This window comes from Brassica napus, chromosome C7 (assembly GCF_020379485.1).
Source record: "Brassica napus cultivar Da-Ae chromosome C7, Da-Ae, whole genome shotgun sequence".
Lineage (NCBI taxonomy): Eukaryota > Viridiplantae > Streptophyta > Magnoliopsida > Brassicales > Brassicaceae > Brassica > Brassica napus.
Genome location: NC_063450.1, coordinates 42537335 through 42561668, shown reverse-complemented (window position 1 = coordinate 42561668; position 24334 = coordinate 42537335). Strand labels below are relative to the sequence as shown.

At 39.9% G+C, this 24334-nt stretch overlaps 5 protein-coding genes and 1 pseudogene across 7 annotated transcripts; 5 read left to right on the top strand and 1 right to left on the bottom strand.

The window, feature by feature from the left end:
- The first annotated feature begins 3995 nt into the window (after nucleotides 1-3995).
- Nucleotides 3996-6788, top strand: LOC125589618 (annotated as a pseudogene).
- A 3049-nt stretch (nucleotides 6789-9837) lies between these two features.
- On the bottom strand, nucleotides 9838-11197 carry LOC106410090 (putative F-box protein At4g17200). The gene has a single exon (XM_013850585.3). The coding sequence runs from the start codon at nucleotides 11003-11005 to the stop codon at nucleotides 9842-9844; it is 1164 nt and encodes a 387-aa protein (XP_013706039.1). The 5' UTR covers nucleotides 11006-11197; the 3' UTR covers nucleotides 9838-9841.
- Nucleotides 11198-11472: 275 nt separating this feature from the next.
- Nucleotides 11473-13130, top strand: LOC125589617 (ATP-dependent DNA helicase Q-like SIM). The gene is made up of 5 exons (XM_048761918.1): nucleotides 11473-11668; nucleotides 11978-12198; nucleotides 12437-12493; nucleotides 12586-12666; nucleotides 12774-13130. Exons 1-5 carry the CDS (start codon nucleotides 11608-11610, stop codon nucleotides 12834-12836), a joined length of 483 nt encoding a protein of 160 aa, XP_048617875.1. The 5' UTR covers nucleotides 11473-11607; the 3' UTR covers nucleotides 12837-13130.
- A 4988-nt stretch (nucleotides 13131-18118) lies between these two features.
- On the top strand, nucleotides 18119-20191 carry LOC106348682 (ATP-dependent DNA helicase Q-like SIM). 3 transcript variants are annotated; one of them, XM_048761917.1, is made up of 8 exons: nucleotides 18119-18480; nucleotides 18563-18662; nucleotides 18754-18837; nucleotides 18918-18987; nucleotides 19091-19213; nucleotides 19292-19384; nucleotides 19456-19769; nucleotides 19877-20191. In XM_048761917.1, exons 1-7 carry the CDS (start codon nucleotides 18384-18386, stop codon nucleotides 19756-19758), a joined length of 870 nt encoding a protein of 289 aa, XP_048617874.1. In that variant the 5' UTR covers nucleotides 18119-18383; the 3' UTR covers nucleotides 19759-19769; nucleotides 19877-20191. The 3 variants fall into 3 exon arrangements, with proteins under 3 accessions (XP_048617874.1, XP_048617873.1, XP_013643925.1); XM_048761916.1 differs by having other exon boundaries at nucleotides 18120-18480; nucleotides 18918-19005; nucleotides 19097-19213; XM_013788471.3 differs by having other exon boundaries at nucleotides 18121-18480; nucleotides 18918-19005.
- Nucleotides 20192-20317: 126 nt separating this feature from the next.
- Nucleotides 20318-21270, top strand: LOC106348685 (probable histone H2A.5). Its single transcript, XM_048761919.1, has 2 exons — nucleotides 20318-20753; nucleotides 20868-21270. Exons 1-2 carry the CDS (start codon nucleotides 20535-20537, stop codon nucleotides 21105-21107), a joined length of 459 nt encoding a protein of 152 aa, XP_048617876.1. The 5' UTR covers nucleotides 20318-20534; the 3' UTR covers nucleotides 21108-21270.
- A 263-nt stretch (nucleotides 21271-21533) lies between these two features.
- Nucleotides 21534-24327, top strand: LOC106348679 (putative protease Do-like 14). Its single transcript, XM_013788465.2, has 11 exons — nucleotides 21534-21668; nucleotides 21749-21842; nucleotides 21932-22036; nucleotides 22153-22344; nucleotides 22453-22580; nucleotides 22889-23100; nucleotides 23217-23298; nucleotides 23402-23544; nucleotides 23638-23758; nucleotides 23850-23942; nucleotides 24023-24327. The coding sequence occupies exons 1-11, from the start codon at nucleotides 21654-21656 to the stop codon at nucleotides 24137-24139; spliced, it is 1302 nt and encodes a 433-aa protein (XP_013643919.1). The 5' UTR covers nucleotides 21534-21653; the 3' UTR covers nucleotides 24140-24327.
- The last annotated feature ends 7 nt before the right edge of the window (nucleotides 24328-24334 follow it).

Genomic DNA, 24334 nt, shown 5'->3' with positions numbered 1-24334 from the left:
TTTTGATAGCAGCTAACCAGTTTATCCCGGAAGTTCGAAGCCGAGGATAAGGAAGGAAGCTTACTTGCTCGGCTTGTGAAGCTAAAATGAAAGGCTCAAATTTGTTGTATCTTCTCCCAAAATTGACATCCACAACACCAAATTTGTTATACCGAATCCCTCGGTTCACAACAGGATCGAACCATTCACATTTGAAGAGGACGCATTTTAGCTTCAATAACCCCGGAAATTCCACTTCAATAATCTCCTGCAAGATCCCGTAAAAGTCTGTTTCACCTTTCACACATATTCCGTAGTTACTCGTTGCCCGATGTCTCCCATACTCGTATGTGTGAAAGGTAAATCCTCGTGTGAAATACATAGGTGATGTGGTGACCTTTGCAACTGGACCTTGAACCAATTCGTGAAACCATACGGGATAATAAGGATCGTCATAATCAACCTGCCAAAAGCAGTTATTCTTAATTAATATTGAAGTATCAAAACACTTACTTAATTAATCAATGTATGAGATATATTACGTACCTGTGATTTTAACCACTTGACAAAGTGCTTATCTTTACGTGTGTCCACATCAGTTGCAGATATTCCTGGTATTGCTTCTTCAACTTGAGATACAAACATGCTGCAAATTAAACAAATAATCAAGTCATACATAATTAACTGCAATTCATATAATTAACATTCACAAAAATATTTACCTTTCAAAGTAACGGGTCACTGCATCCTCGCAGTTGAGCAGAATATAAGTGTGGGCACTATGTTTATCCTCTTCACATGACCACCATACTTCTTTCGTTTTACCACCAAACCGTGCAATTTCGCAGAAAATGTCAGGAACACCATCAATTGGATATGATGTCGGTACTCCACCATCATCATATCTTCTAGGAACTCTTTTCCTCGTACGAACAGTTGGAGCAAAGTAGTATGATGTGAAGTTAGATGTTTCGGCTGTCAAACTTCCCGCAACTATTGAACCTTCCACCTTTGCAAGATTTCTTGCTTTCCCCTTCAAATGTTTCATCTGTCGCTCATACGGATACATCCATCCGTTGTGAACAGGTCCACGAAGCAATGCTTCATACGGTAGGTGGACAACTAGATGCTCCATGACGTCAAAAAATGAAGGAGGAAATATCTTCTCCAGGTTGCACAATATGATCGGAATGTTATGATGAAGTTGTTCGATGACTTCTTCCTTGAACGTACGTGTGCTGAGATCTCTGAAAAAAGCGCCGATGGCTGTATATTGCAAAAGTAATCAAATTAATAACATTTCATAACATATGTATATATATTAACGTTTTATAATTACCTGCAAGTGCTTCATGGACATTTGCTGGAAGGAGCTCGGCAAAAGCAAATGGAAGTAGTCGTTGCATAAACACATGACAATCATGACTCTTCATTCCGGAGAACTTTTGACCTCGTTCAACACATCTTGACAGATTTGAAACATAACCATCAGGAAACTTAACTTCTGATGCAACCCAGTCAAACAAGGTTGTTTTGGCTTCTGATGACAACCGGAAGATGGGAACATGAACGTTTCCATTGCTCTTGATATGTAACTCACTTCTTGAGCAAATATCAGGTAAGTCCATCCTTGACTTTTTGTTATCTTTTGTCTTCCCAGGGACGTTAAGTAATGTATTCATGATGTTCTCAAAAAAGTTCTTCTCAATATGCATGACATCCAGATTGTGGCGTAAGAGAAGATCCTTCCAATAGGGTAGCTCCCAAAATATACTCTTCTTATGCCAATTGTGAGACACACCATATCCATCAGGCATATTTCCAGGAACATGCCAATTTCCTCCAACTTTAACTGTTTCCTGAGCTCCGTAATAATCAATGTCTGCTTCGATCTGCTGGCCGGTGAGATATGGAGGAGGACCGTCTCTGACAATTTTTTTGTGCCGAAACAATGTCTTATTTCTTCTGTACGGATGGGCAAGTGGAAGAAAGCGACGATGACAGTCAAACCAACAACTCTTCCTACCATTCTTCAGTTGAAAAGCATCCGTCGATCCAAGACAATATGGACAAGATAATCTTCCATGTGTTGTCCAGCCAGACAACATCCCATAAGCAGGGAAATCACTTATCGTCCACAGCAGAACTGCTCGCATCGTAAAATTGTTTTTCAAGGAACAATCGTACGTCCTCACCCCTTCTGACCACAATTGCTTTAGCTCTTCTATCAACGGTTGAAGAAAAACATCAAGAGACCGTTTTGGATGCTTCGGCCCAGGGATTAATATGGTCAAAAATAGAAATTCTTGTTCCATGCACATATCCGGCGGTAAATTGTACGGCGTAAGAATGACTGGCCACAAAGAATATTGTCTACCAGACATTCCAAATGGACTAAATCCATCGGTGCATAACCCAAGATAGACATTCCGAATATTTGTAGCAAAATCTGCGTGTACCTTGTTGAAATGTTTCCACGCTCTTGCGTCTGATGGATGTGCAACCTCACCATCTCTCTGGACATGTTCCGCATGCCACCTCATCGACGCAGCAGTCCTCTCAGATTGATATAATCTTTTCAATCTGTCTGTAATTGGTAGGTACCACATCCTTTGGTACGGTACCCTATTCCTCCCACGGCCTTGCGGTTTGAATCGTGGTTTTTTGCAGAATCGACACTCTTCTAACTTGTCATCTTCTTTCCAGTAGATCATGCAGTTGTCGATGCAAACATCAATCATCTCCGAAGGCAACCCAAGACTATAAACCAATTTCTGAATCTCATAATAAGATTCAGCAGACACGTTGTCTTCTGGCAAATACTCTTTAAACAACTCCGCCCATGCATCCATGCAATTCTCAGGTAAATTATGATCCGTTTTAATATTCATCATCCTAGCTGCTAGAGACAATTTAGAGAGACCTTCTCTACAACCAGTGTAGATTGGTTGATTTGCAGCATCTAGCATTTCATAAAACCTTTTTGCATCCAAATTAGGTTCTTCTACATTTCCAGTTCCATCAGCTATTGTTGTAGTTGTTTCTAAAAATGCATCACTAATCATATCTTGAACCCTATCATGATCTACCATCTGCTCATGATCTTGATGATAATTATATTCATTATGCAAATGATTCGGTTCTTCACTATGATGACCATCCTCAAAATTATTATTACTACTACTAGCTTCATTTCCCCCATAACCCTCTCCATGTTGATACCAAATGTAGTACTGTGGTGTAAATCCTCTGTTTACTAAATGCTTCCATACAGTTTCACTACGTGCAAATTTTGAATTCTTGCATTTCCGACAGGGGCAGAACATCTTACCGCTTTCCTGTGTGATCGGTGTACAGCCCGCCTGGTGCATGAATGTCTCTAGCCCGCTCAGAAATGCGTTCGTCACCCTCCCGTCGGAATCTTTGTGCAAATACATCCAACTCCGTAACTCGTAAATACTACCGCCACCGGCCATTTTTTTCTTAGATTTTTTTTTGAAATCTTTTTTTTCTGATTTTTTTTTCGGATTTTTTTTTCTCCCGTTTGTGTGTTGTGAGGAAGAGAGTTGTGGGAAATGACATATATATAGAGAAATTTTCGAGTTGGGTAGTTGAAATATAACAACGATTTTACAAGGAATATTTTACATGGATTTTACATGGTTTTAACATATTATTTACAACGACTTTACGACGAAATTAGGTAAGTTAAAGCACATTTAATACACGTTTTCACCTAAATATAACGGTAACATGCTTCGTTGTAATGTCGATGTAATGATTACGACGTATTTCTCATTCCACGTACATTCGTCGTAAACTTACGAGGAGTTTACGACGAAATCAGTTCGTCGTAAATTTACATGGCGTTTACGACGAAAGTTAGATTCCTCGTAATTTCGTTGTAAAGCCCATGTAAATTTACGACGAAATATTTTCGTCGTAAATGTTCGTTGTTATGGGCACGTTTTCTTGTAGTGACACATAAATTTATAATATTCAAGGAGGGAGTAATTTTAAAACAAAAAAAAACGATACCCGAAAGAAACAACTCGTACCTAAGTGGGTATCTAGTGTTCATGCCTAACTGATTTTATAAACTAATAAAAAAAGATATTTTCTATGTATTTTTATAAATTAAGTGAAATAGAGATATTTTTTTTATTTAGTAAGACAATTATATTGAGTAAAAAATTAAGTGACAGTAAATGTAATTCATTTTTATTATTTTGATTTAAGTTATGATTTTATTCACAAAACATGTCTTTGAATTATTTTCTGGCTACGTAATTTTCCACCAATTGAAATTAAAAAAATATATTTTAGTAAAACAAACTAAAACAAACGTTTAACCTTATGCAAAACTCAGTTATTTTACTTTTTTGATTTTATAATTGGTACAAAATTAATATTGATTAACTACTAAATAAAAATCTGCACTATTATTATTATGGTAATATAATTAATGATGTGAAATATTGTTAAGGTAATATAATTAATAAATTTGTTAATATGAGTGAAATATGGAAATACAATTAATGTAATAATGCAATCCTCGTTTCCAAACAATTCTCGGTTATACTACTATTCGTGTTTCCAAACAGTACTAAAGTGTACTTCAGTTTTAATAATATAGATTTAAGTTATGATTTTATTCACAAAACATGTCTTTGAATTATTTTTTGGATACGTAATTTTCTACCGATTGAAATTAAAAAAATATATTTTAGTAAAACAAACTAAAACAAACGTTTAACCTTATGCAAAACTCAGTTATTTTACTTTTTTGATTTTATAATTGGTACAAAATTAATATTGATTAACTACTAAATAAAAATCTGCACTATTATTATTATGGTAATATAATTAATGATGTGAAATATTGTTAAGGTAATATAATTAATAAATTTGTTAATATGAGTGAAATATGGAAATACAATTAATGTAATAATGCAATCCTCGTTTCCAAATAATTCTCGGTTATACTACTATTCGTGTTTCCAAACAGTACTAAAGTGTACTTCAGTTTTAATAATATAGATATATCATTCTTACAAACATATTGCACAACATATAACACATTAAAAGCAATAACTTGATCATAAAATTACCTCATGGCATTTACGAAATCTTACTCTGGAGTTAAATTTGTTTGATATTTAAGCCAATAATAAAGCTAATAAGGCTTCATAAGAAATCTGCTTGCTTTATCAAATGAAAAACCCAACACGACCTTTTTCACACACATGCAATGGTCTTCCAAACAAATAATTAGACCAAATAATTGCTAAACTTCACACAAAATTAATGTCTTTGCACCTACCCCACCAATAACTCACTATTCCGTACATGTTTAAAGCATTAGATAAGTACTACTAAACTAAACAAAAAGCCTCACCACCATTTTTGAACCAGAAATTGAACACGAAAATATCAATATCGACACAAGCAACTTCAAACACACAATCAACAACTACCCGCGCGTAGCGCGGACAAACCACTAGTTATTTATAATATAAACAAAGATACCTTATTTACAGTGTTAATTAATTCCTTGTTTTTATCATAGATGTATGTACGTAAAATGAAAACACGACTTGGTCCACACTCCACAGTTGTACCATATTTACCTAATCAAAAACCTAACACTAACTCTCTCTCGCATATATAAAACATACATCCTCTACTCTTAACTCAGATCACTAATCACTAAAACATAATACAAAAAGAAGAAACACACATTAAAAAAAATGGCAGCTAATCTAGAAGACGATTACATAGACATGGAAGTCACATCTTTTACTAACCTCGTACGCAAAGCTCTTCAAAAACAAAAACAACAACAACCCTAGAGAGTTTGAGTTCCAAATGTCTCATCTTTGTCCTCTTGAGATAGACAAAACCACTTTTCCAGCAGATGAACTCTTCTACAAAGGCAAGCTTCTTCCTCTTCATTTACCTCCACGTCTCCTAATGGTTCAAAAGCTTGTAGAAGATTACACCTTTGACCAAGAATTCTACAGCACACCTTTATAGCCACCGGAACGTTTACTACTCCGGTGACGAGTAACACCCCTTTCGAGTCTTGCACCGTCTCTCCAACAGATTCTTGAATATTCAAATTCAGTGGAGGAGGAAGAGAAGAAGAAATCTTGGAGCAAGAAACTGAGATTATTGAACACACGATTGAGTTTTGGGAAAGACGATTAAATCTTCGAGAGCTTATCTAAGATCATTTTTTACGAAGTCAAGCTGTTCTGATGAGCTAAGAGTTGCTGATGAAGGATCTATTTTGAGGTATTCTCGAGCAGAGAGACCTAAAAAGAAGAGTAGTGGTTCTGTTCCTGGGAGGCGAGCCATAGCCCATAGGACCTGCGAAGAGTTCGAACAAAAAGTCATCGACTAGTTTAGGGTATCCCCATTGCAGTTTTTGAAGAGAAGTACGAGTTTGAACTCAGAGATAGAAAATTCTATTCAAGGAGCTATCTTGCATTGCAAGCAATCTCAGCAACAGAAGCAGAAGCAGTAGAGGGTTAATGAAGTCGGATTCTGTTCGTTGTCAGCATCAAGAATTGCAGTGGCAGATGATCGAGAACGGGCTCAGATGTTTAGAGGTTAACTAAGCAATTAAATTGGACATGAAGATGATGAGAAGATTTAATTTTTTTTTGTTTCTTCTTTGATTTTCTATAAAATTTCATAAATTCCGAAGGCCATTTCCATGTAAAAAGTAAACAAAAATGATTACAAATATTTGTTTTAGATTTGAGTTACTTGTGATTTGAAATTTTTATATTCGATTCCAGTTTTTAAATATAAATTAATGCAAATCAAGGCTTTCATTTCATACCTGCAATCAAGGCTTCCTTCAGGGTTAGGAATTGATTGAACGCAAGCATACGATGTAGAAGAGCTTCTGTCCAGACTTCTTTTGCAAAGCGGCAGTGGAGAATAAGGTGCTAAGCGGTTTCTTGCTCCCCACATCCCGGACAGGGTACAGCACTCACAGCTTCGTTTTTCCAAATTAGACCCCAGGGCCAGAGCTCCTTGAACCAACTTCCAAACCTTCTTCGTCCATTCCAACTCGAGTAATGAATCCGCCTCATTGTCGAGAGTTGCTCTGTTCTTCATTGCAATGAAATATCCTGACTTGGTGGTATAGACTCCGTCCTTAGTAGGTGTCCAAACGAAAGCGTCAATGACCCCTAATGTGCTCGGAGAGATGCTGAGAATTTCCTTTGAGATGAGTGGGAATAAGGATTTAACTTTGGGAACTTTCCACTCGTTGGATCCTCTAGTTAGTAGATCAGCAACCATAAGATCTTGATCCTTTTCATTCGGTCGTCCAATATTTATCTTTTAAGATCCAGCGATCCCGCCACACTCTTGTTGAATACTTTTTTTTATTATAGGCATTATTTTGTTTTGATTTGGTAACTGGTACGGTGAGGAGAAGGGACGGATTAGCTCATAACTATTTCTCTTTCCATCAAATATTGGCTGGAGAATTAAAGTATAGGGTAACTAACAAAATGCAGTTCACACTACACGATCGGCCGACGGGACGAGTATTTTGGTGCAAAGGTAGTTGCAACAGGCATATGTCCAAACGGATGTTTGTTTTGTGATAAAATAAATACTTGGTCAAGACTTCAATAAGAGTATTTTACCTGAATGATTTAGTGGTTCTAAAGTCAAGATGCTGAACTTCCTTAAGGAAAAGCTACAGGGGAGACTGAGGGGTTGGTTCTCGAAATCTCTATCACAAGGTGGGAAAGAAATTCTCTTGAAATCTGTGGCGTTGGCGCTACATATTTACGCAATGTCGTGCTTTAGGTTGCCAAAGGATGTGTGTGCTAAGCTGACTAGTGCTATGGTGGAATTTTGGTGGAGTTCTGGAAATAATAAAAAAAAAATTCCTTGGGTGGCATGGCAAAAGCTATGTAAGGACAAAGAGCTTGGTGGTCTTGGATTCAAGGATATTGAGAAGTTTAATCAAGCCTTACTTGCAAAGCAAGCTTGGAGAATTTGGTCTAATCCTGAGTCACTGGTGGCTCGGATTCTGAAGCACAGGTACTTCGCAAGAACTGATTTTCTGGAGTGCAGCATAGGAACTAGACCATCCTTTGCTTGGCGTAGTATCATTCATGGTAGGGAGCTTCTCTCACAAGGGTTATATCACAAGATTGGCTCCGGGGAGACTACTAGGCTATGGTCAGATAATTGGCTGGTAGATGGAAGAGCTCGTCCCCCTATGTATAGACAGGATGCGATTGTTGATCTCACACTGACGGTGAGTGATTTGATTGATTTGAGAGTAGGAAGTTGGAGTGTGCCAAGAATTCGAGAACTAATAGTGGAGGAGGATGTTGAGTGTGTATTGCAGACTCCTATTGATGTAGCTCGTCAAGACCAGAAAATGTGGGGTTTCTCAAGGAATGGAATCTACAATTCAAAAAGTGGCTACAAGTTAGCTGAGACTTTGCAGGAAATGCAGCTTCCTCCCTCTCCAGGTCTTCCTCCAATAGAAAAAAGACTTTGGAAAGATCTGTGGCAGACCAATACATCACCTAAGATCAAACATTTTATGTGGAGAGCACTGTCGGGAGCTTTAGCTGTCAAAAGTAGATTGCAGTCGCGGGGGATCTTGTTAGATACAACTTTTTCCAGATGCGGATTGTCAGAGGAGACAATATGCCATGTCCTCTTCCACTGTGAGGTTGCGAAGAAAGTATGGACAAGATCTGGTTTTCCTATGCCATCTGGTGGTTTTTCTGTCAACTCGGTGTGGCTCAATTTCTATCATCTGATGTCGGTGAGCAGGAAATTACCAAAAGAGAATGAAGCTCGCCTAGCCTTTCCTTGGATCCTGTGGCAAATATGGAAAGCCCGTAACTCGTTTTGCTTTGAACAATGGACGAAGGATGCTGAACTGATCTTCTCAAAAGCGTCAAACGAAGCTACTATGTGGCTAAATATGTCACTTATCAGTGGAGACGGTCCTTCATCGCAAATGACTAATCTTGAGGCAAGAAGTAAATGGCAAAAACCTCCTCCTGGAATTACTAAGTGTAATGTAGCATCGTCTTGGGTAGATCCCCTGTTGAAGGGTGGAGCAGCTTGGATTGCTCGAAGCCATACCGGCATACCACTGGTGCATAGTAGGAGTGCATTATTGCCTATGAGTTCTTCCTTTGAAGCAGGGTTGTGCACTCTTCTACGGGCATGCACGGACATGCACAACTTACATTTCAAAAAGGTAATCTTTGAAATCTCATCTCCACTTGTTTTGGATGCCATTAACAACCCTCGATTGTTCCCGAATGTACCAATACTGCTATCGAGTACGCTTCGCTCCTTGCACCAATTTGATTATTGTCAAGTGGTGTTAGTACCAGAGGGAGTTAACTCATTAGCGTTTGAGATTGCCGCTAGTGTCACTACAGGTCTACGTTACCAATCTTACATTGCTAGTGGAGGCCCTTTTTGGTTATCTCCTGCTATCAGAAACCAAGCACTGCCATAGTGCTGATCGTCATGAATCCGCCTGATGGCCGCAAAACTAGTGGTCTTTGGAGTTGTTTACATTGTGTTAAACGTTTTATTTGGGTTCTTTTGTTTAAGGCTTTGGCCTTGTGGCATCTACTGATGTCTTATTTGCAATTTTCTGTTTCAAAACTTGGTGTGATTTCAAGTCATTTGACTTGTTTTTGAATGAAATTCTTGACAAAAAAAAAGACTTCAATAAGAGTAATAAATAAAAGTAATTGACTAAGTCTTGTTCAAAGAAGATGACAAAAGGCAAAAGAAAACAAATAGGAGATGATATGCGGAAACAAACACGGCACTTATAAAAATGAACTTATCGTTCTTTCCTTTTTCCCGATAGTACTAAGCCTTGGTTGATTTTCACTAAACTTGGCACGTAAGAGCAGACGAGTGGGAAACAGTAGGGATAGCCGTCGTCATCAGGAATCACAACAGCTTCTCCGAGATCCACTTGTTTAAAATACTCATCCTCTCCAATGATGTAAGCCCTTTTGTAGCGACCAAGTGTGTCTAAAGTGAAAGCCAGTGCGAGTTTCTTTTCCTCGTCAATGAAGAAACTTCCACTTAAGAGAGGGACCATCTTATCAACTGCTAAGAAGTACAGCTTGCTCCACGACACCGCATGGGGCTCAATCTTAGTCGTAACCCATATCTCCATCATATTTCTATACATGCATTGATATAACGCTGCAAGCTTCTCTTCTCCGACACTCGATAGAACCACGGTGTCTTCGTCGAGACGAGAGTGAAACGGCACGTTCAGATGTGGTCCAAATCTCTCTTTGGTAAAATCAAAAGAGACCAAGAAATCATCTACATCTCCGTCTGCTTCACCTTCGTCTAATATTATTTTTTGTTTAGCAAAAAAGTAAGTGTTTCCTTTCACTGTCAAGCCGGGTCGAAAAAACTCGATATCCCAGTCGGGAGTGACATCAAGAGCCCTCCACAAGTTAGAGTTCATATCGTAGATTTCAAACTCAAAAAGGGGTGTGGGCCAGTAGGCATCATCCACAAACCTCAATATTTTGTAGGATTTCTTGTTTGTATCATACCCCAGAGCATACCTGTCCAATCTATGGTAAGCTTTTTTGGGCTCGATCCACTTCATTTGCCCTAGATACGGGTTCCAAACCAATAGCCTTGTGTTGTCTCTGGTCGTGCATAACAACAAGCCGTTGCAGTGAAACACTTTAGATATCTCGATTTTAGTGAGCTTATCAATCGGTTTTATAGATACTGGACCAGAGCCTTCCTCGTCCTTTACTATTCCGTTGAGATCGATTCTAACTAAACAAACCTTAAAATCCATCATCATGAACCCCATAAACTGCCTAGCTACTGCTTTACTAACTATCCTATGTCTCGATGAAGCATTCCATCGTTTGCATGTGCATCTTACTTTTCCAACACATGTAATCGGAACTTTGGAGAGTATCTCCCCGATCAAATCTCTGGAAAGATCAGAGATTGTCGTCATTGTTTGAAACAGGTGCCGAAATTAGTTAGGGTTCTAACTTTTTCACGATTGCTTATAGATGACATATACCACACATTAGGTTATGCTTGTTATATTTATACGTGTTACACAAAAACAGTGGGTTTAATCACCGACACAACAATATATATCAAATTATGTAGATATTGAAAACTATATATTTTTTGTATATTTTATAGAGAAAATTACTTTTTTTTTTAACTAATTACTACACTAATTCTATATCTTGTACACACGTTAAAAATGGGTGTGAAAGACCAAATAACCCTTTTAGTTGATAATTATTATAATACTTCCATTATCATTAATTTTAGAAACTTAAACATGATAAAAATAAATCTAATCTCAAATGAAAACAGTTTTCTTGTTAACAAACGAAGAATTTTTTTTAGGGTTCACACGATTCATCACCAACACCTCCGATTGTTGTCGATTTGTGTGAATCTCGGTTTTCACTAACAATTTCCGGCGGCCACTAACAATTTCCGGCGGCTGAAAGCATTCATGAGACAGATAACGATGATGATGATGAAGAGGATCCGGAGAACTCTTTGGCAAAGCAAAACAGTTCAAATGGGAAAGAAATGTCAGAAGAGTATCTGGAAGATGAGACCGACATCTTCCAGAGTGTTGACGATTGGGATGGTAGGCTCCTTTTCATTTTTGTTTGGTAACAGAATGATCTAAAACTGTTGATCCAACTACACAACTTTGATTTCAAAATTAATGGCTGCATGTAACTTAGTAATAGCGTTAGTAAAATACATAATCTTGGCCAAGTTTCGCTTGGTTAAGTTTTCACCTTATGTTCAAACTAGATTGGCGAAATGGTAACTTATCGAAAGTAAATATGTTGACAACAGAAATAAAGTCCTGTATGATTTATTTTTTCTTTTCTTAATATATCATTGGTGTTGAGGAATGGTGGTTTAGATTCAGATTTAATCATTGCAGTTGCTTGTGGCGAGTTCTGTGCAATGTCTCCTTGTGATGTCCTGGATATTCCTGATCCTTCCGGAAAGCAGACACCTGACGAATGTGGACACATTCATAGTAACAAGGCGAAGAATCTTGAAGGACCGACAATTATTTACGTTCCTACAAGAAAGGAGAGTGTAAACATTGCAAAATATCTCTGTGGGGTTGGACTGAAGGCTGCAGCTTATAATGCAAAGGTATGGACTGAAAAAATGTACTTTTTTTTTCCCTTATGAATCTTCTGAACTGTTTCTTAGGAATGAAAATTGTCAACCTTTATTAACTTGGTATCAAGTCACTATATCAACCAAGCAGCTATAATAGATTTTTGTTTTGTTTCCAGTTAATGATGGCAAGATCTTGGATTCTTAATTAAATGCTTTTTGTTTTAAAATGTTGTTATGGCTGTTTTTAACAGTTTGTTACATTTTACAGTTGCCAAAAAAACATCTGAGACAAGTTCACCAAGAATTTCACGAAGATAAGCTGCAGGTAATTTTATTGTGTTCTGACTCATCCTGAATGTTCTACTCTGTTATCCACTTCATGTGGAAGAATATTGACGTTATGGTACTCATCTTCAGGTTGTTGTTGCCACAATTGCGTTTGGAATGGGAATTGACAAGAAAAATGTCCGGAAAATCATCCATTATGGTTGGCCGCAGGTCTCTCTCAGAGCTCTTTAAATGATTTTAATATTTAACATTTATGGATACCAAAATATATAAACAAATCTATCTTATTACATCTCATTGAAATAATGAAACCGCAGAGCTTGGAAGCTGTTGGGGAAAGTCACACGGCGCAGCGGAATGTCACGGTCGTGTTCCCCTGACCTTGTGCGAACCTGTGAGGAAAATACTTCGACGATGGCAAGATATCAAAGTTGCGATAACTAAATGAGACACACAATTTTTACGTGGAAAACCACGGGACCGTAGTCCACTCAAAAATCCACTATATAAATGGTATGAGTACAACCACGTCCTCCCTGTTCAACAGCCTGAACAGAACAGAGAGTCTAGCTACAAATAGCTATCTCCAACACAAACAACAACAACAAGAGAGCAACACAAAGCTTCAAAACCGGCAGCAACCAAACGACCTCAGCTCACAAAGATTCCGGCTTCCAGAAACTAATCCAACCGTACAAATCCAAGATAAACAAGTCGACAATACCTCTGCCAACTTTCAGCTCAAGAAGAGAAGATCTCACCGTTGGATTTACCAAACACCCAAGACTGTCCCGCTGAAGAACTGTGACGACCAGCTTCACTAAAACCCAGACAACAGAAGATCCAACCGTTGAAATCCAAATCCCTTCGGTGAATCTCTAACCCACTGACTGAAGAAGCTTCCCAAAAAATATCAGCCCGATCAAGTTCCGTTTGATCCTCCAAAACCAGTCTTGAAATAGCCTGACGAGTTTTCTCCTCCTTCTCTCTTCTTTCTCTCTTTTGTCTCTCTCTCTCAACTCTATTATTGTGAGTCTACAGTGCAAAGGGTCATGAGAATTATTATTATGTCTCATGCCCACTTGGTTCTCTCCATCTAGGAGGGACCCAACAAACTCCCCCTCCGACTAGATGGAAGAGACAGTCATTCCGGCTATCTCTCGGCATACCTCAAGCTTCCCCCTCGGTAATGACTTTGTCATCATATCAGCTCCATTATCATCCGTATGAACTTTCTCAAGTTCCACTTCCTTGGAAGCAAGCACATCACGTATCCAATGATACCTCCTTTGAATGTGTTTTGACTTCGAATGAAATGTAGAATTCTTCCCGAGACAAATAGCGCTTTGACTATCACAAAGCAACACATACTTTTCTTGCTTGAAACCGATCTCTTCACAGAAGTTCTTCATCCACAACAGCTCTTTACAAGCTTCAGTTGCTGCAATGAACTCTGCCTCAGTTGTAGATAGTGCAACACACTTTTGCAGCCTTGACTGCCATGCCACAGCTCCACCCGCAAATGTTACCAAGTAACCCGAAGTAGATTTGCTAGAATCAGCATCTCCCGACATGTCAGAATCAGTGTAACTGACAAGCAATGACTTCTTACCTCCGAATGTAATCTTCAAATTAGAAGTCCCTCTGAGATATCTCAAAATCCACTTCACAGCATTCCAATGTTCTCTTCCCGGATTGGAGAGAAACCTGCAGACAACTCCAACGGCGTAGGCTAAATCCGGTCTTGTACAGACCATGGCATACATCAAACTACCCACTGCAGAAGCATACAGAACCTTCGCCATATCTTCCTTCTCCGCATATGTCTTCGGACTTTGTTGACTGCTCAGTCTTAAGTGTGGAGCAAGAGGAGTACTCAACACTTTAGACTTGTCCATGTGAAACCGCTTAAGTATTTTTTCAATGTACTTCTCCTGAGATAAGTGAATCAGCTTCTCACCTCTATCTCGAACAATTCTCATACCAAGAATCTGTTTAGCTGGACCCATATCTTTCATGGCAAAGGACATACCTAGCTGCTCTTTCAGCTCCTTAATTCTGTCCATGTTCCTGCCCACAATCAACATATCATCGACATACAGCAACAAGATGATAAAATCATCCTCACCGAACACCTTCACAAATACACAATGGTCTGAATCAGTCTCTGCATAACCATGCTCCCCCATAACAGACTTGAACTTCATGTACCACTGCCTTGGTGCTTGCTTCAATCCATAAAGGCTTTTCTTCAAGCGGCAAACCAAATTTTCTTTGCCCTTTTGCACATAGCCTTCCGGTTGTTCCATGTAGATCTCTTCCTCCAAATTACCATGAAGGAAAGCAGTCTTCACGTCCATTTGCTCAACCTCTAGATCAAGGCTCGCTGCCAATCCAAGTACAACCCGAATGGATGACATCTTCACAACAGGAGAAAAGATTTCATCATAATCAATTCCCTTCTTTTGGCTGTAGCCTTTCACAACCAATCTAGCCTTGTGTCGAGGTGGCAAATTGTCATCCTCATGCTTAATTCTGTACACCCACTTATTAAGCAGAGCCTTCTTGCCCTTAGGCAATTCCACCAACTCAAAAGTATGGTTCTCCTCAAAAGAATCCATCTCCTCATCCATGGCTCCAAACCACTTATCCTTGTGTTCATCCTCCAAAGCTTCATCATAGCTTTCAGGCTCTCCCCCATCAGTAAGTAATACATACTCACTAGGATCATACCTTGTCGACGGTTTAAGACCTCTCTCGGATCTTCTAACAATAGTAGGTTGGTTCTCAGCAGCTGGTGTCTCACCATGATCGTCACCATGATCACCACTACCATCTTCATGTGCGGGAGCATCTGCACTGGGTGCATTATCCTGAACCTCAACCTCAACCTCACCGTGAACCGATGTAGAAGGAGTAGCCTCTGTATCGATCAAACCCTCAAAAATCTGAGTTGGGTTTTTGGACTTGTCAATGTCCTTAATCGTTTGATCTTCCATAAACACAACATCTCTGCTCCTTACGAGCTTCCTCTCAACGGGATCATAAAATCTGTACCCGAACTCATCATGACCATAACCGATGAACACACACTGCCGCGACTTCATCTCAAGCTTCGATCTATCAACCTTGGGAATATGAACAAATGCCTTACACCCAAAGACCCTCAAGTGACTGTAAGAAACATCCTTACCAGTCCAAACCCTCTCTGGAACATCACCATCCAATGGAGCACTTGGTGACAAATTCAGCACATGAACCACCGTGTTCAAAGCTTCTGCCCAGAAAGTCATCGATAAGCCTGACTGTGAGATCAAACATCTCATCCTCTCGACAATCGTTCGATTCATCCTTTCAGCCAACCCATTTAACTGTGGAGTATGAGGTGGCGTGAATTGATGCCTTATTCCATGCTCTTTGCAATAAGCATCAAATGGTCCAAGATACTCTCCACCATTATCACTGCGGATACACTTCAGCTTCTTCCCCGTTTGTCTCTCAACCAATGCCACAAAGTGCTTGAAATATCCCAGCACCTGATCCTTCGTCCTCATAGGAAATACCCACGACTTCCTTGAATGATCATCAATAAAAGTCACATAATATGATGCGCCACCAAGAGATCTTGTCTTCATTGGACCACACACATCTGAGTGTACCAAATCCAGTACCTCGGGTTTCCTAGAAGGTGCGGAAGACTTGAAAGATACCCTGTGTTGTTTTCCCGCAAAGCAATGCGAACACTTCTGTAGGTGCAAACCAGAGATTCCTGGAATCACCTCATTCTTAGACAACACAACCATTCCTTTCTCACTCATGTGACCGAGTCTCTTATGCCATAGCTCCATGGCATTATCATTCTCCACCGCATTAACAACATCTTTGGAGACCTTAGCCTGCATCCAATAGAAAGATGAAGACTTCTCACCTCGAGCCACAATCAAAGAACCGCGAGAGAGCTTCCATTTACCACCACCGTGCAAACTGAAATAGCCCTCATCATCAAGTCTTCCCGTCGATATCAGATTCATCCTAATATCAGGAACATGCTTAACATCCTTAAGCACCAGCCTAGTACCAAGACTAGTCTCCAAGCAAACATCACCAATGCCAGCAACCTGAGCCATCGCATCATTCCCCATCTTCACAGAACCATAATTACCCGTAGTATAGGTAGAAAACAAATCCCGCTGTGATGTAGCATGAGTAGTAGCTCCACTGTCAATCACCCAACTGGTGTCCTGGCATGCGACATTAATGGCATCACCCTCAAGAAGAATGAGAAACTGATCTTCGGTGAGAGTCACCCGATCCACCTTTTCTTCTTGATTTCCTTGCTGCTTGTTTTTCAACTTCCAGCAATCCTTCTTCATGTGCCCTTTCTTATGACAGAAGTAGCACTCCATATTAGCAAATCTATTAGACTTGCTCCTGCTCCTGTTCTTGTCTCTCTTGGGATCTCTACTTGTACTTCTCCCCCTTGACTCAGTAACAAAAACATCTGAACGCGAACTGCTAGCATTCGACTGCCTTCTTGCTTCCTCATTAAGAACACTGTTCTTCACTGAATCCATCGAAATAACACCTTCCGACGCGGAGTTACAAAGAGACATCCTGAAAACCTCCCAAGAGTCCGGTAAAGTACCGAGAAGCCACAGACCGTGAATCTCATCATCAAACTTGATGCCCATATCAGACAACTTGTTGAGCAATCCCTGAAACGCATTCAAGTGATCTGTCATCGGAGTCCCCTCCTGATACCTCAGCTCAATCAACTTCTTGATCATGTACATCTTGTTGTTTCCGGTCTTCCTAGCATATAACTGCTCCAGCTTCTTCCACAAAGAACGAGCATCCGTCTCAGTCTCAATATGATGCAACACATTATCATCTACCCACTGCCTTATCAACCCACACACTTGGCGATGCTGCAGCTTCCACTCTTCATCCGTCTTCTTCTCAGGTTTCTGCTCCTCGAAGACTGGAACATGGAATTCTTTAACAAAGAGCAAATCCTCCATCTTGCCCTTCCATAGATGATAGTTAGCACCATTCAAGCTTATCATCCTGCTCATATTTTCCATCTTTCACACAAGCAAATAACAACCCAAAGTTATCAAAACCAAAGCTCTAAAACCAGAAGCTCTGATACCACTCTGTTGGGGAAAGTCACACGGCGCAGCGGAATGTCACGGTCGTGTTCCCCTGACCTTGTGCGAACCTGTGAGGAAAATACTTCGACGATGGCAAGATATCAAAGTTGCGATAACTAAATGAGACACACAATTTTTACGTGGAAAACCTCCTCGATGTGAGAAGGAAAAACCACGGGACCGTAGTCCACTCAAAAATCCACTATATAAATGGTATGAGTACAACCACGTCCTCCCTGTTCAACAGCCTGAACAGAACAGAGAGTCTAGCTACAAATAGCTATCTCCAACACAAACAACAACAACAAGAGAGCAACACAAAGCTTCAAAACCGGCAGCAACCAAACGACCTCAGCTCACAAAGATTCCGGCTTCCAGAAACTAATCCAACCGTACAAATCCAAGATAAACAAGTCGACAATACCTCTGCCAAATTTCAGCTCAAGAAGAGAAGATCTCACCGTTGGATTTACCAAACACCCAAGACTGTCCCGCTGAAGAACTGTGACGACCAGCTTCACTAAAACCCAGACAACAGAAGATCCAACCGTTGAAATCCAAATCCCTTCAGTGAATCTCTAACCCACTGACTGAAGAAGCTTCCCACAAAATATCAGCCCGATCAAGTTCCGTTTGATCCTCCAAAACCAGTCTTGGAATAGCCTGACGAGTTTTCTCCTCCTTCTCTCTTCTTTCTCTCTTTTGTCTCTCTCTCTCAACTCTATTATTGTGAGTCTACAGTGCAAAGGGTCATGAGAATTATTATTATGTCTCATGCCCACTTGGTTCTCTCCATCTAGGAGGGACCCAACAGAAGCATACTACCAAGAAGCTGGTCGAGCTGGAAGAGATGGGGAATTGGCTGAGTGCGGTGAGATGATTAATATTGATTTGTTTTGGTAGTGTAGAGATCATCTTGTCTTCCGTGCCTAAAAACAATCTGGGATTTACAGTGCTCTATGCTAATCTATCGAGAGTACCAACACTTTTGCCGAGCCGTAGGAGCAAAGAACAGACAGAACAAGCTTACAAGATGCTATCTGATTGCTTCAGGTCTGTATCCTAATCAAATACGTGTGTGTGTGTGCATATTTCATTTTTTCTTTCTGTATTCTTTTACATCCATTCTTCTTTTCTTATGCAGATACGGAATGAACACTTCACAGTGTCGAGCGAAAATACTCGTGGAGTACTTTGGGGAGGATTTCACTTCCAAGAAGTGTAACTTGTAAGTCATATCCTTCTTGTAAAAGACCATTAAGGTAAAACTAGCGAACTGTCGTAATACCTTTCCAATCTATGAAACAGATGCGATGTTTGCACTAAAGGGCCTCCAGAGCAAGTTAATGTACGAGAGGAAGCTAATCTTTTGTTTCAAGTAATCTCTGCCTTTCACGTACGTCTTTGGAGTAGACAGATGATTCCATTTGGTAATTTAGATGTCTTATATTATGACCGTTCTTAAGCTGCTAGTGGATTAGTTGCAGGCAGAGACTAGCTCTGAGCATGCATCATATGAAGATTACGGACTCGGCAACAGCAAACAGAAGAAGTTATCTTACAAACCGAATCTTTTCTTCTTCATCAGTAGAATCAGGGAGCAGGTAATCTTGTATTTCAACAAATTACATAGTACATTTATTTTGTCATGATATTAATATGAGGCCTTTGGTTGGTGACAGTCCCAAAAACTCATGGAGATAGATCGTCTTTGGTGGAAAGGTCTTGCCCGTATCATGGAAGCCGAGGGATACATCAAAGAGATGGACAACAAGGTAGTAACAAAAAAGCAACCCCCCCTTTCTTTTTTAGTTTCATGATCCACTCCTTTGGTTTTGTGTTGCAGTCTCGTCGAGTTGAGATAGCTTTTATAGAACCAACAGAAAAGGGGAGGAAGCAACTAGCTTTCGAAGATGACAAGCCACTTTATGTATACCCAGAAGCAGACATGCTGGTTTCATTGAAACAACGCAGAACATACAGCGGATTCTCATCTTGGGGCAAAGGATGGGCAGATCCAGAGATCAGACGCCAACGGTTAGAGACAATGAAACGCCCAAGAGAAAGGAAACCACGAAGAGAACGATCACGTCAACAGCAACGTCCTTTGAAGTTACAGAAGAATCTTCCATGGAAAAGCAAAGAATAAACCTCTCTCAAGTAACGAATCCACTTTATATTTAGATCATTTCTTCTTTTACCAAAGCACATTCTGTTCATGGGTCTTTACAGAAGCATAATATTCCTTTCTACAATTGCTCTTTCAGGTTCGTTCTTCTTTGCTCTCAGTCCCATGTTCAGGCAGAGACGTCGAGCCATAGAGAAGCTGAAGCTAGTGAATGAGGCTTTGGTTGCTGCGGAAGAGAATGTTGCGAGGCTTCAAGAGCGCCATGATGTGATTCTCAAAGAGATATGTTCTTATTACCTCGTTAACTCCGAGCTACAAGAAGCTTTGGTTGCAGCTCGAGCAGCCGTTGATGTTGCTTCAGGTTTTGTCATAGAGCTTAGAAGATTACAGTTGAATTTATTAAACTCACTTTCTTAATGTATGTTAAACACACGTATTAATGGCGATTTAAATATGTAAACCAAGCTTTAGATTAATTAATTAAAGATAAAGCATGATTAACGTCGGGGGATGAAACCAACGGCTGAGATTACTCGAGGGTTTTATATCTCTCCTTCCTATCCGGCTCCCCCACGTTTAGTATCCAAACACGTAGACCGTTGGATCAAACTCAAAGAAATACAATCTGAACGGTTGACTTCATCAACACACGGATCGCCAGCGTGGCAGTAGATGGTGTATATAGACACACGTTGTTGGATCATCAAATCGTCATATCAAGCAAATCGTAAACCGCTACAAAACCGTCAAATAGGAAAAAGTAATTTGTGTTTGTTTAGTTTGTTAAGAAGAATCCGATGGAGTCGTCACCAGCAGCAGCAGCGAAGCCGGCGAGAGGCGCAGGAGGAAGGAAAGGAGGTGATCGGAAGAAGAGTGTTTCCAAGTCCGTCAAGGCTGGTCTTCAGTTTCCCGTCGGTCGTATCTCTCGTTACTTGAAGAAAGGTCGTTACGCGATCAGGTACGGCGCCGGTGCTCCCGTCTACCTCGCCGCCGTCCTCGAGTACCTCGCCGCCGAGGTACATAATCTTAGATCTCTGTCGATTTTGAGGATGTGCATTCTTCGGAAATGAAATTAGGGTTTCGAATTGTGATTTAATCTGTAGATCTAACGAATCTAATCCCTCTCGCAGGTTCTGGAGCTTGCTGGGAACGCAGCGAGGGACAACAAGAAGAACAGGATAAACCCGAGGCATCTCTGCTTGGCGATAAGGAACGATGAAGAATTGGGGAAGTTGCTCCACGGAGTCACCATCGCGAGCGGTGGAGTTCTTCCTAACATCAACCCGGTTCTTCTTCCCAAGAGATCCGCATCTCAAACTGAGAAGCCTGAGAAAGCTGCTAAAGCTGCCAAATCTCCCAAGAAGGCTTAAAATGCTTACTGTTGTTTCCTTTGTTATATCAAATCTAGAAGAACTTGTTTTTTTAGGGATTGTGTAGTTTACTTTCTATGTTTACTCTCCGTTTGGTTTGTTTTATGGATCTCCAATGGCTGATTATGCGTTTTGTAATGAATGAACTAATAATTTCTGGGTATCTTCTCAGTTTCTCAGTCATCTCAAATAAATAAAAATTTCTTTCTGGATTTTTCATACTTCTCATACCCCACTCGATTTCAAGGAAAAAAAACAGAGAAATTAATGTTGGTTGGATGTTGACGATAAACCTGAATGGGTAGTAGTAGCATTAATCAAAGTAGTTTTTGCTTAATTATAGTTATTGTTTGTTAATTAATTAAAGTACAGAGGATAAGTCAGTTCATGCTCAAATTGGGCTTTAGATGGGCCGGCCCAATTTATTGCTGTTAAGGCGTCTGTCTCCTACACGATGATTCTGGAAACGGACGGAGGATTTTTAACTTGCCTTGCGTGCGTGGGGTTTAGCCTGCAATCAAAAGTGTTTGAATCTTAGATTTGGCGATGATGAATTTGCTGGTTGAAAACTCTTATATCCGACTAATTCATCAATTGATTCAAATTTCAATAACTCGTTATTGTTGTGTTCTTTTTGGCAGGGAAGTGCCGTCTCATCTTCGAAGCGAAGCTCGGTTCTTCGCGTCGTCGCTGTAGCTACCGCTACTTCTGGAGTTGTTTATAGTACAGATACAGGTAAACCAAGCTCCAACATTTACTTTATTTGCCGCATGGTTAAATACACTGGTGGCAAAATGTGATCCTGTGTGATCATTTATTTCCAGGAACGAGAATATCAGTGGCTATCCCAGAATCTATTCAAGAATCTAAGTCATTGCCTTGGCAGTTCTCACAGAGTTTGATTCATCGCACAGAGCAAAGCTTGTTTGGTTCGTAATGAAAAATCTCATCTCTCTCTCTCTCTCTATCTATGTATGTAAATTTTTCAAATATGAAGCTGCATTTTTTTTAAGAAATTTATGTTCATTTTATTGTATATGTGCAGGAAATTTGGCGGCGTTTTCTGCCAGAGTTAGTCCAAAACCAGAAGCAGCTGCAAGTAATGATGAGAAGAGAGCTCCTGTTGAAGATTCGGATAGTGTGAAACCACCGAGCGGTGGGTTCTTGGGGAGGGATACAATCGCTAATGCGGCTGCCAGAATAGGACCGGCTGTTGTCAATCTCTCTGTTCCTCAAGGTTTCACTTCTTTGCTTATAGTTTTGTTTCTGGCTGTAGGATGATTGATTCGTTGGGTGTTGTTGGGTGATCTTTTTGGATTTTTTTTTTTTTTTTTTTTTGTAAAAGGATTTCATGGGATTACTACCGGAAAGAGTATCGGTTCTGGAACGATCATTGACGCTGATGGCACAATATTGACTTGTGCTCACGTTGTAGTCGATTTTCAGAGTATTCGCCAGTCATCTAAAGGAAGGGTAAGTTCAAAAAAAAACGATCAGCTCATCATAGTCTGGTTTAGAAAAGAGCTTGTGGGACTAGTGAATGAGTTAGAGTTTATTTCAAACCTCTTGATTACTAAACCATGTAGTTTTTGTTCATACCATCTTTGCCAAGTATCTTGAAATGACAGTTTGAGGAATTCATGATTAATTGTTTGGAGATATAGTAAGAGATCTCGGATTATAGCTAATGATATGATTTGTTTTTTTCCACTACCTGGATGGAATCTATTTTTTTGAAACATATCTATGTAGTGTGAAACATTTGAGGTTTTGAGTTGCAGGTTGATGTGACATTGCAAGATGGTAGGACGTTTGAAGGTGTGGTGCTGAATGCTGATTTACAGTCCGACATTGCATTAGTGAAGATAAACTCAAAGACTCCATTGCCAACTGCTAAGCTTGGTTTCTCGAGTAAGCTTCGTCCAGGGGACTGGGTAATAGCTGTGGGTTGTCCTCTTTCTCTTCAGAATACAATAACCGCCGGTATCGTTAGGTAAATAAACACACACACACCTGTAACCACGATAATTTTCTTTTCTTCATTTGATAAGTTCTTATCACTACACTGTGTTCTTTACTTCGGATTTTGTTGTTTTTCTTTGGGTGTAGCTGTGTTGATCGCAAAAGCAGTGATTTGGGTTTAAGAGGCACAGGTAGAGAATACCTCCAAACAGACTGTGCTATCAACGCTGTAATAATCCACACCTTTCCCTTCTCCATGGCTTGAGAGATCTTGTTAACGTTTGGCTTGCATGTGTTTCGTTTTTATATTCTTCTGCTTATTTGTGTGGCAGGGAAACTCAGGCGGGCCTCTTGTGAATTTGGACGGAGAAGTGATTGGTGTTAATATCATGAAAGTCTTAGCTGCAGATGGGCTCGGCTTCTCTGTGCCAATTGATTCAGTCTCCAAAATCATCGAGCATTTCAAGAAAAGCGGGTATGTTAGTAATCAATCTCTATACCTGTTCATTGGCTTGGCTTTGGTTGTTTCTCGTGATGAAGGTTGAAATATAGAAAACTATTGTTGCAGTAGAGTAATTCGTCCGTGGATTGGGCTAAAAATGATCGAACTCAACAAAATGATCATTGCTCAGCTTAAGGAACGGTACCCGATGTTTCCTGATGTGGAAAAAGGCATTCTTGTCCCTACGGTGAGTAATTCGTTCATAAAGAAGAAGATCCATGTTGTTTGTATTAATCCTAATCAGTGTCAAATTTTGCGTATATTTGCTGTTTCTGCAGGTGATTCCAGGATCACCAGCTGATCGAGCTGGATTCAAACCTGGTGATGTTGTTGTGAGATTTGACGGCAAGCCGGTCGACACCATCAAAGAGGCATGTATCATATCTCATCAATCTACATTCTTCTCATTAGAATATAAAGTATTAATGTGTGAATGAAGTTTCAACTGCAGTTAATAGAGATAATGGACGATAGAGTTGGGCAGCGGATCCGAGTAGTGGTGGAGAGATCAAGTAAAGAAACGGTCACACTAGAAGTCATTCCTGAGGAGGCCAATCCAGACATGTGAGACTTACAGATCCAAACTTCAGATGTATTTTGATTTTCTTCTTTTCATGGTATTTGCTTTCCTCTTTTACAGCGGAGGTAAGTTGATACTAAAGTCGATGTCATTTTGGACAAAAGTAATCCTTACTAATGGTTTCATTTTGATATAACATTAACCATCGAGTTTGACTTGATTGGTATAGAGATCCATTATGAA